This window comes from Piliocolobus tephrosceles, chromosome 9, assembly GCF_002776525.5.
Source record: "Piliocolobus tephrosceles isolate RC106 chromosome 9, ASM277652v3, whole genome shotgun sequence".
In the NCBI taxonomy this organism is placed as follows: domain Eukaryota; kingdom Metazoa; phylum Chordata; class Mammalia; order Primates; family Cercopithecidae; genus Piliocolobus; species Piliocolobus tephrosceles.
The window spans coordinates 89,498,406-89,510,530 of NC_045442.1; the positions used below are offsets into that span (position 1 = coordinate 89,498,406).

General features: G+C 38.4%; 1 protein-coding gene across 4 annotated transcripts in view; it reads right to left on the minus strand.

The window, feature by feature from the left end:
• CSGALNACT2 (chondroitin sulfate N-acetylgalactosaminyltransferase 2) overlaps positions 1-12,125 on the minus strand; it is a 45,369-nt gene that overhangs the window by 24,861 nt on the left and 8,383 nt on the right. For all 4 annotated transcript variants that reach the window (XR_002728226.1, XM_023198542.1, XM_023198541.1 and 1 more), the window contains exon 2: positions 2,844-3,767. Coding sequence is in view for 3 of the 4 variants with exons in the window: in XM_023198542.1 (XP_023054310.1) it covers positions 2,844-3,504 (661 nt within the window). In the remaining variant the exon portion in view is untranslated. The remainder of the gene's footprint in view (positions 1-2,843; positions 3,768-12,125) is intronic.

Sequence of the window (12,125 nt, forward strand, 5' to 3'; positions counted from 1 at the left end):
GGTAACCATGAAAGACATTACTTCTAGCAATATTAAAATCTAGACCCAAGAGTCAACATTTCTATTGGTTTAGGTCAACTAAAAGAAATCTAGTGCCTTCATGTCAGTTATGTGATATAAAGAGTGCCATGTGGTCTCAATTTTGAGGACAGGGCCAGTCTAGTGAAGGAGACAGAAAAATAGACAAATAATAACAATAGAGTACTATGTGATATATATATCTGTATATATATGTGCGTATACATACACACATATAAAATCACTGACTAGAGTGAAGTCAGACAAAGAAAAATTGGTACAGACATAAACACAGTGATTTGAGATGTCTTTGAGAGAAAAGCATGAGTATCTACAAGGCAGTCTGATTTTTTTTTTTTTTTTTTTTGAGACGGAGTCTTGCTCTGTCGCCCAGGCTGGAGTGCAGTGGCCGGATCTCAGCTCACTGCAAGCTCCGCCTCCCGGGTTTACGCCATTCTCCTGCCTCAGCCTCCCAAGTAGCTGGGACTATAGGCGCCCACCACCTCACCTGGCTAGTTTTTTGTATTTTTTTTAGTAGAGACAGGGTTTCACCGTGTTAGCCAGGATGGTCTCGATCTCCTGACCTCGTGATCTGCCCGTCTCGGCCTCCCAAAGTGCTGGGATTACAGGCTTGAGCCACCGCGCCCGGCCTGATTGTTTTTGTTTTTTAGACGGGGTCTCACTCTGTCACCAGGCTGGAGTGCAGTGGTGCAATCTTGGCTCACTGCAACCTCCGCCTCCCAGGTTCAAGCAATTCTTCTGCCTCAGCCTCCTGAGTAGCTGGGACTACAGGCATGCGCCACCACGTGGCCTAGCTAATTTTTGTATTTTTAGTAGAGATGGGGTTTCACCATGTTGGCCAGGATGGTCTTGATCTCTTGACCTCATAATCTGCCCGCCTTGGCCTCCCAAAGTGCTGGAATTACAGGCGTGAGCCACCGTGCCCAGTCACAATCTGATTTTTAAGTGTGGCACTCAGGAGAGAGAAGGTTAGACTTACAGATGTGTGAGTCACTCAGTCAATATCTGGGTATAAAAAGGTGAATAAATTAGACTTGGTCCCAACCCTCCTGAGGCTTACAGTTTAGTAGGAAGCACAAGCCAGGAAATGGGCAACGCCACACACTGTGACAAGCAGTATGAATGTACAGGTGAGAAGAGCACACAGAAGTACTGCTGTCTTAGACTTGAGGTTGCAGATGACTTCTCAGAAGAGTGATATCTGAGCTAAAGTCTAGAAGAGGGATAGGAATTAGTTGTCATTACTAATTATTAGTAATTACTCTCCCTGCAGTGGGCAGACAGTGGCACAGTAGAGGAAAGGTAAGGAACAGAATATGTTCCATGTAGAGAAAAATCCTGAAGTATCAGAATCCAAGGAGAGTTATAAGACAAAAGCAGGAGCTGCAGAATATAAAACTGGCACAGCTCCCTTTCTTTTTAGGTAGAGCTGATGTGAGGACATTTTACGCATGTTACTTAGTTATCTTATTTCCTCCGCAGCTTCCAATTCTGCCATAAGCTACAAACATACAGTGAGAAGACAAAAAGCTGAGCTTGCAGAAAAATCAGAAGAGTTTTGAGAACAATAATCCATCAAAAATGGCAGGAAGTGACAGCAGAAAAAAGAGGAAGCCACAAGGAAAGGCAGCTGCAATGCCACTGCAAACCATAATGCCCTCCCTGATGGCCTCCAAAGGCCTCGGTGTATTATAATAATGCTACAGCGCAGCAAGTGATGGCCACGATGATTTGGAGTCAAAAAGTCTACATGTGCTATACCAGGGGTCCCTAACCCCCGGGCCACAGACCGCTACTGGTCTGCGGCCTGATGGGAACTAGGCGGCACAGCAAGAGGTGAGCGACGGGAGCCTGGCAAGCATTACCACCCGAGCTCCGCCTCCTGTCAGATCCGCGGCTGCATTGGGTTCTCAAAGGAGCGCAAATTCTGTTGTGAACTGCGCATGCAAGGAATCTACACTGCACGCTCTTTATGAGAATCTAACTAATGCCAGATGATCTGAGGTGGAACAGTTTCACCCCAAAACCATCCTCACCATCCCATGGAAAAACTGTCACCAATGAAACCAGTCCCTGTTGCCAAAAAGGCCGGGGACCACTGTGATACACAGTCTATAGAATCAAGCAAAGAGAACTTTCAAGAAACATTTATTTTCAAAATGGTTTAAGTCAGCAATTAAATGTCTAGCAGTGAGTGTAAAGGTGTAAAGGAGATGGGTAGGGATACAGAATTATTACTGTTAATATCAACCAATAAGTATCTTAAATTTTATAGCAGTATTCTTCAACCTCTGAGTCATATCCCATCTTGACACATAAAAATCCCATACCCTTTCTGAAATATGTATGAGGAAAAGAGATATTTCCTTACTTTTCCAAATGCCAAATATGCTTTTTAAACTATGTATGACCCCTTGTTCAGACAGGCACTTCTCCTTCCTCCAATATGAAAAATAGCTAAGAGTCTACTAATATTTTCTTTATCAAATGGTTTTCAAGTTTTGAGTCTTAGTTTACACATTTTTAAAAACATAAAAAACACCAAGATCAGATAAGTGAGTAATATAAATCATACACATGCAACAAGAGCTGTTTTATTCTATTTCCCTAGTCCTTATTCTCCAATTTTATTATGATCTCATTATACCTTTTTCCAAAAGGCCACTTAAAATTCTTGGTGGAATAAAGTGCCAAAAACTTTAAGTGTTTTAATACTGTGGATAATGACTGACTTATGTTACCAACATACAATACTAGCATTTGTCTTACTAACATAATATTGACCAACGTATTTTTCACATTACCTTCTACGAAGTCATTTTCATTAAATATCAGTTTCTCTCCAAGTGGACCCTCCTCATCATCTTGTTCATCATCTTCATCAGGATTATTAATGACCTCCAAGCCAGCTTCAATAACTTCCACCAATTCATCTCGTTTGTCTTTTCTAACTGGCTTTTCTTCAGGATGGCGAGTGAGACCCATTTCCAATTGAAATACTTTCATTAAGGTAAAACTTTCAAAGGGAATGACCCCATACTCACTGGGTAGTTTGGCCCCTATGCTAACTTCAGCTTTGTCAATTTGGGAATGAAGAAACTCTAAAAGATCACTAGGTGCTTGCTCTTTGTTGCTCTGATAGCCTATGCCATTAGCCCCTACATTCTTTCTTTCTTGCAATGACCTCATCTTTTCACTCATTTCTTGTAATTCTTGTTTTAGTTGAGCAATTTGGCGTTTCAGACTGGTTGCCCTGGTCTGATAATGTTCTTCTTGTTCCTGTAGGAGGGCTTGATAATACTCTTTACCATAATTTTCCCCAACAACACCAGGAAGAGATGCATTTCCATCAGTCTGGGGGGCACATTCCAGGAGGTACATAAATAATACCAAACTGCAGAGCAAAGCGAGGCCCAACAGCAACCAGTGGGTCCGGGTGTGAAGAATCAGTCCTCTTCTAGGCATGCTTATTAACGTGTATTTGCCTAACAAAATAAGCTCTTTGTGTGTTCATACCTTTAGTAAAAAGTCATCAAAAATTGAAAACAAAATCAGAATTTCCATAAAAGGTACCCAAATAATTCTGCCGTAGCTTTAAGTTTTTCTTTCTTCAGCAGTCATGACTACTTGCAGAAATGGGAAGTTATGTATACTTTCTGTATTGTTACCATGATATCCAGAATAAAGCAATCTGACATATAAAATCCATTATATTGGTAGTGATTTTTCTGAAAGACACAGATCAGAATCAATCAGAATTTTGTTTCCTTAAGGATATCAAATTTGTTTGTGGCTTCAGTGAACTTAGCTACGTGACTACTACATGCAGAGAACTATGAGAGGTACTAATATAATTTAGCATATTCAGTAAATACTGGGAGAATTTTTTTTTTTTTTTTTTTTTGAGATGGAGTCTCACTCTGTCACCCAGGCTGAAGCGCAGTGGCACGATCTTGGCTGACTGCAACCTCTGGCTCCTGGGTGCAAGTGATCCTTCCATCTCAGCTTCCCGAGTAGCTGGTACTACAGGCACCTGCCCACTACACCCAGCTAATTTTTGTATTTTTAGTAGAGACGAGGTTTCACCATGTTAGCCAGACTGGTCCTGACCTCAGGTGATCTGCCTGTCTTGGCCTCCCAAAGCGCTGGGATTACAGGTGTGAGCCACTAAGCCTGGCCTGGGAGAATTTTTAAAAATACCTGGCTGGGCGCGGTGGTTCAAGCCTGTAATCCCAGCACTTTGGGAGGCCGAGATGGGTGGATCACAAGGTCAGGAGATCAAGACCATCCTGGCTAACACGGTGAAACCCCGTCTCTACTAAAAAATACAAAAAACTAGCAGGGCGAGGTGGCAGGCGCCTGTAGTCCCAGCTACTAGGGAGGCTGAGGCAGGAGAATGGTGTAAACCCAGGAGGCGGAGCTTGCAGTGAGCTGAGATCTGGCCACTGCACTCCAGCCTGGGTGACAGAGGGAGACTCCATCTCAAAAAAAAAAAAAAAAACAAAAAACCTTACAAAACAATAAATTATGTATAATACTTTTAACTAGTATGTCTACACGGCTATAACTTGAGTCAAAGAAACATTAAAATTACGTTCAGCATAGTCTGTATTACATATATTCTACTATTCTCTAATTTTTTGAAAATTATATTGCCTATAACTCTTTATTAACATAGTATTTCAATTACCGCACCATTTCCCAACTAAAGCTTATGACCATTTGGGAACTGAGTTTATAGAAATTGTTTCTGTTATAGTAATAATGATTTACTGGAGAGAGATATTTTCTTCCAGTTTATTCAACTCAAGCATTCTACCTCATTAATTTCTACTGTTCAGCTCAGCCTTAAAATTAAGTGGGGGAAAGAATAATTTCATAAGCTCACAGACATCTGAAAAACACATTAAGAAAACATTTTTATATCCAATGTCCTCCAGTAGATTATTTGCACATTAGATCACATAATTCTTTCCACTGTATTATGCATCAACAGATTTCCTACAAGTCTAGAAAGGTTTGGAGTCTATACAAAGAAAAAACATGAAGAATTTAATCATCCTTATCAGCAGAGAAAAAAATTCAAAAACCATTTATACATTTATAAAATTACATGCCATCGTTCATGCCACAACCAGTTGTGCAAACTCCTCCATGTCTTGAATGATTCTTAACTCTAGAAATAGAGGTTTAACTTAGGACAAGGGAGGCAAGGAGGCCTCCACTGCAAACAAAACTTCCATCGTAACAAAGTGCTTGTTGAGAAGGATAATGTGATATGACAGCAGGCTTTTAACAGTAATGGTTTTCTCACTGCAGCAAAACCTGGAAGATCACTACAGATTATCAGTCCTAGCCACTTTTTTAATGAGTAGAAAAACCTGGATGCTTTCTGTGGCAAATGCTGCAATGTGTTTTTTTTGTTTGTTTGTTTGTTTTTTTTTTGTAACATGTCTGTATAAAACATAGGACAGATGAAAACTTCTTATGGCCAATATACCACAAATAATGGTCTTAACTCTCCTTAGTCATTTATTATTTTAGTAAACCAAATGATAACCAAGTATCTTGGAAAATTTAGTTCACTACAAGGGAGTTTTTTTGTTTTTTTTGAGACGGAGTCTGGCTCTGTCGCCCAGGCTGGAGTGAAGTGGCCGGATCTCAGCTCACTGCAAGCTCCGCCTCCTGGGTTTACGCCATTCTCCTGCCTCAGCCTCCCGAGTAGCTGGGACTACAGGCGCCCGCCACCTCGCCTGGCTAGTTTTTTGTATTTTTTAGTAGAGACAGGGTTTCACCGTGTTAGCCAGGATGGTCTCGATCTCCTGACCTAGTGATCCGCCCGTCTTGGCCTCCCAAAGTGCTGGGATTACAGGCTTGAGCCACCGCGCCCGGCCTGTTTTTTTTTTTTGAGACGGAGTCTGGCTCTGTGGTCCAGGCTGGAATGCAGTGGCGCGATCTCAGCTCACCGCAAGCTCCGCCTCCCGGGTTCATGCCATTCTCCTGCCTCAGCCTCCCGAATAGCTGGGACTACAGGTGCCCGCCACCATGCCTGCCTAATTTTTGTATTTTTAGTAGAGACGGGGTTTCACCTGGTCTCGATCTCATGACCTCGTGATCCGCCTGCCTCGGCCTCCCAAAGTGCTGGGATTACAGGCATGAGCCACAGCACCCGGCCAAATGGAGTCTTTTACTATGACAGCATTTCTCTTACTGATTATAAATCTTGTTTGAGTGATGTAGAGAAAAACAGAAAAAAATAGTTGGCTTTAAGAAATACTATCTAATTAAGAAATAAGAACACAAAACTAATATTATTTCCAGGACTTAACCATACCTCAAAACCATAATCCCTAGCATAAGAAAATACTTGAATTTCAAAACCTAGCAGTATCTGTTTTAACTATTATTACTAGTCCATTTATTAGGAAAAAGAACTGAAAATGTGGAGACATAATGTTGTATAATAAAGATATACATACTTTAATTAATAAAGATACACATACTTAAGCATACTATACTCAAAACTGAAGTGAAACTAGAACAGAACTACCACTATCTTTTATTAATATGGTACCTCATATGTTTTCTTTATATACACAATGTATTTTAGACAATGAGCTATAACTCAGACAATGGGTCACTACTGAAGGTTTACTTTTCAATAAAATAGAATGGAAAATATCAGTGGCAGTGTTAAAGCTAAGGTCATCTTTCTTCCTCTTCCCTTTAAGGGAAATACAGGTTTTGAGATATCCTACTTAATATTACAGTTGAATATTTTCCGATAAAATGAAAGAAAGGATACTGTAATTACTTCAGAATGTAAATGTTAGTGGTTATTAAAAATGAAAGATTTCAATTAAAATTTTATTTGCCTAGTTCCTGAAAGGAACTCTATGGCCATAATCTAGAAGATTACATTATAACTGTTCTATCATATAAATTATGTTAAGAATATTATAGGAAACATTTTTCTGTTGTTACATCTTGATTGTCATCATTCTATGAAATGTGTTTGTATCATGAATACGGTTCATTCACAGCCCAGAGTTAATCCCAATAAGCCTTCTAAGCACAAATGCAGATAGTTAAGTGTTTTGAGGAGAGAAAAGGATAACGAACGTGAAGATGGGAAAATAAGCTGTTAAAGGTATGTAACATGAAACCAAAGATCTCAGGATTGAAAGAAACCTTACAAGCCATCAATTCTAACTCTCTAAAACTGACTAAAAAACTGACTTCCTCTTACAACCAAGATGAAGTAATGGGCCAGATTTACTCTCAGATTTGCTCTCTTTAATTGTCTTGAAACAACCAAAAACAAACAACCCTTCCTGCCAAAAAACCCAAAATATGAAACAATGATTTTCAAGATATTTAACATCAGGTAACAAAGGACAGTGATTCCCCAGAGAAACAAGAAACAAGTGGTTGCCAGCTTACTGCTTTAGTTTCTGAGCCACCAAGGAGGGGAACCTAAGCAGAGCCCAGAAGATTCCCTGAGTTGATGGGATGCAGCTCACAGTCTGAGGAGACCAAGGTATCTAGGATTAAAGCAAATAGTACCAGAGTGGATACAGCTGCAGAGAGAGAGCACTCCAGAAATCTGAATAGGATATCCCATGGGTATTTGGCAGAGCACTGATCAGTGAAGGCTTATGAGGCAACTAACGGGCTAAGAAAAGGACCACACACAAAATTAGAGGACACAGAACCCAGCATTCATACAGGGCCAGGATTAGTGCATGTTCCCACCAGACAGACTGGAAAACCTCAAAATTCCCAGGGCACTGGGTAGACTAGCACTCAAGAAAGTCTTGTCTCAGTAGTGGGAAATAATTAGCTCCAGACTAAACATGGCACTAATCCTGCCAATACATCTTAAAAGCAAGACTTGAAAGGATCACATTATTTCCAAGTAATAGCACAACAAGCCTTAAGAATATTTATAAGAATACAGAAATACCCAGTACTCAACAAAATAAAATTCACAGTATCTGGCATCTCAACAAAAATTACCAGGCACAAAAAAATATGATCCATAATGAGAAAAATCAATGATTAAAACTGACCAATGATTAGAACTGACAGATGTGGGAGTCTGCAGAAAAAGCACACCAAAACAGCTATCATAACTGTATTTTTAAAATAATGTTTATGTTCAAAAATTTAAGTAGAGGTATGAATGACATAAAAGAGATCCAAGTTAAACTTCAAGAGATGAAAATTTCAGTGTCTGAGATGAAAAATACACTGAATGGGATTAATGGCAGATTAGATATTTTAGAAGAAAATATTAGTAAACTAAAGATATAGCAACAGAAACTATGCAAAATACAGAAAGAAAAAAGAATGAAAAATTTAAACAGAGCATTGATAAGCTCTGTAACAACTTCAAACAGCCTAATATACATGTAATTGGAGTCCCCAAAGAAGGGGGAAGGAGTCAGGAGAAATAAATAAACAAGACTGAAAATTTCCCAAATTTGATGGAAACTATAAACACACATAAGAAACTCAACCAATCCCAAATAGCCATAAAGAAAATTGTAGCAAGGCACATGATAATCAAATTGCTCAAATCCAATGTAAAGAGAAAAATCTTTAAACTGGCCACATGAAAAATGCACATCACATACAAGGAACAAAAGATAATGACAGATTACTCCTTGAAAGCTGCAAGTAATTAGACAGTGGAACAATTATCTTTAAAGAACTGAAAAGAAAAATATACCAGCCTACAATTCTATACCCAGAAAAATTATCTTTGAAAAAGGCAAAATACTTTCCCTACATAACAAGCTAAAGGAATTCATCACCATCACACCTGTACTGTAAGTCTTTTAAGCACAGGAACATAATACCAGAAGGGAATATGGATTTATACAAAGCAATGGAAAACATCATTAATGTTAAACTACATTGGTAACATAAGATTTTTGCTCATTATTATCTAAATCTCTTCAAAAGATAACTGAATAAAATAGACAAAAATCCTAGAAAGATAGAAACAAAACTGATTTAAGAAGAAATACCAGATATGAATAGACTTACATGACAAAAGATTGAATTAATAATAATAAAAAAAACTACTCACAATGAAAAGTCCAGGCTCAGAGGCTTCACTGGTGAAATCTACCAAACATTTATTTATTATTATTCTTATTTTTTTGAGATGGAGTTGTGCTCTTGTTGCCCAGGCTGGAGTGCAATGGCGTAGTCTCAGCTCGCCGCAATCTCTGCCTCCCAGGTTCAAGGGATTCTACTGCCTTAGCCTCCCGAGTAGCTGGGCTTATAGGCATGCGCCACCATGCCTGGCTAATTCTGTATTTTTAACAGAGATGGGGCTTCTCCATGTTGGTCAGGCTGGTCTCGAACTCCTGACCTCAGGGGATCCACCCACCTCAGCCTCCCAAAGTGCTGGGATCACAGGCGTGAGCCACCACGCCCAGCCTAGTAAACATTTAAATAAGAATTATTATTATTAAATAAGAATTATCTTCACAGACTCTTCCAAAAAACAGAAGAGGAGGAAGCATTCTATAAGGTCAGTATCATCCTACTACCAAATCCAAAGACATTAAAAGAAAACCATAGGCCAATATCCTATATGAATATAAATACAAAAATCCTCAACAAAATACTAGCAAAACGAACCCAGCAATATATAAAAGGAATCATACATCATGACCAAGATTTGTCCCAGGACTGCAAGGTTGGTTTAACATATGAAAATCAATTAATACAATATACCATATCAATAGAAGACAAAATTCACTTGATCATCTCAACAGACATGGAAAAAGCATTGGACAAAAACACCATTTCCTAATAAAAAGCATTCAATAGGGGCTGGGTGCAGTGGCTCACACCTGTAATTCCAGCACTTTGGAAGGCTGAGGTGGGCGGATCATGAGGTCAAGAGATAAAGACCATTCTGGCTAGCACGATGAAACCCCACCTCTACTAAAAATACAAAAAAATTAGCCGGGTGTGGTGGTGGCATGCACCTGTAGTCCCAGCTACTCAGGAGGCTGAGTCAGGAGAATCACGTGAACCTGGGAGGCAGAGGTTGCAGTGAGCCGAGATTGCGCCACTGTACTCCAGCCTGGGCAACACAGCGAGACGCCATCTCAAAAAACCAAACCAAACCAAACCAAACCAAACCAAACCAAACACCATTCAATAAACTAGAAGAGACCTTAATATAAGAAAAGGGTCCTACAAAAACCCCATAGCTAACATTGTATTTAATGATGAAAGACTGCATGCCTTTCCCCAAGATCAGGAATAAGACAAGCATGTCTGCTCTTGTCACTTCTATTTACATTGTTCTAGCCAAAGCAAGTAGGCAAGAAAATGAAATAAAAGGCATCCAGATTGGAAAGGAAGAAGTAAAACTATCCTTATCTGCAGATGATATGATCTGTATGCACAAAATCCTAAGGAATTCACTAAAAATCTATTATAACTAATAAATGAGTTCAGCCAGGCTGTAGGATACAATATCACTCTACAAAAATCAATTGTATCTCTACATATTAGCAATAAGCAATCTGAAAAAGAAATTAACAAAAACAATTCTGTACACAATATGGCATTGAAAAGAATAAAATAGTAATAATTTTAACAAAAGAACTGCAAGACTTGTATTCATAGAAACTACAAAACGTTGTTGGAAGACATTTAAGATTTAAATAAACAGAAAGACTCCACACTCATGATTGGAAGGCTTAATATTGCTAAAAGGGTAATGTTCCCCAATTAATATACAGATTAAACACAATCCTCTTCAAGAATCCCAGTGGACTTCTTGCAGAAATTGGCAAGCTGATCTTAAAATTTATACAAATTCAAGAAACCCAGAATAACCCAAACAATATTGAACAAGAAAAATGAAATTGGAGGAAAACACTTCCCAATTCCAAAAATTACTACAGAGCCACAGGTAATTAAGACAATGTGGTATGGCATAAAAGTAGACATATAGTCAATGGAATGGAACTTAAAGCCCAAAAATAAATCATCACATTTATGGTTAGTTGATTTTCAACAAGAGTGGCAAGAGAGTTCAATGGGTGAAAGAATAGTTTTTTCAATAAATAGTACTGGGACAACTGGATATTTACAGGCAAAAGAATGAAACTAGACTCCTACTTCACACCGCATTAAAAAATTATCTCAAAATGGATCAAAGATCTGAATGTAAGAGTCAAAGCTATAAAACTCTTAGAATAAAACCTATGTGTAAATATTTGTGACCTTGGATCAGGCAACAGCTTCTTAGATACGACACCAAAGTCAAAACAAATATTAATTGGACTTCATCAAAATAAAAAAAACTTGTGTTGCAAAGGACATCATCAAGAAAGTGAAGAAATAACACACAGACTTAGAGGACATTTGTAAATCATTTGTCTGTCTTACTTTAAAACGAAAAAAAAAAAAAGATAACTCGACAGCCAAAGATCTGAACAGACATTTCTGTAAAGATAAATAAACAGCCTATATGAGTACATGAAAAGATGCTCAACACCATTAGCCAAAAAGGAAATGCAAATCAAAAGCACAATTAGATACCACTCCACATTCACTAGCATGTAATTCCAGTGAATCTTAGACCTAAATGGAAAACCTAAAACTATAAAACTAAATAGCAAACATAGGATAAAATCTTTGTCACTCTGAGTTAGGCAACTATTTCTTAGATATGATATTTAACAGCATAAATGATAAATTGAATTTCATCAAAATGAGTAATCTGTGCTCTTTCAAAGACACTGTTAAGAGAATGAAAAGACCTGGAGAAAATATGGGCAAAGCATGCATCTTATAAAGGACTTGTACCAAGAATATGTTTTAAAATGATCAAAATGAAATAATAAACCAAACTCAATTAAAATGTGGGAAAAGGCCTGAACACTTCAAACAAACACTTGAAAAAGATGCTCAACATTGTTAGTCACTAGGGAAATGCAAATCAAATCATAATGAGACACCACTACACACAAGGGCTAAAAATAGAATAGCTAATATTAAAAAGAATGACTATACCAAGTGTTGTTAACGTGGAAGGACTAGACCTT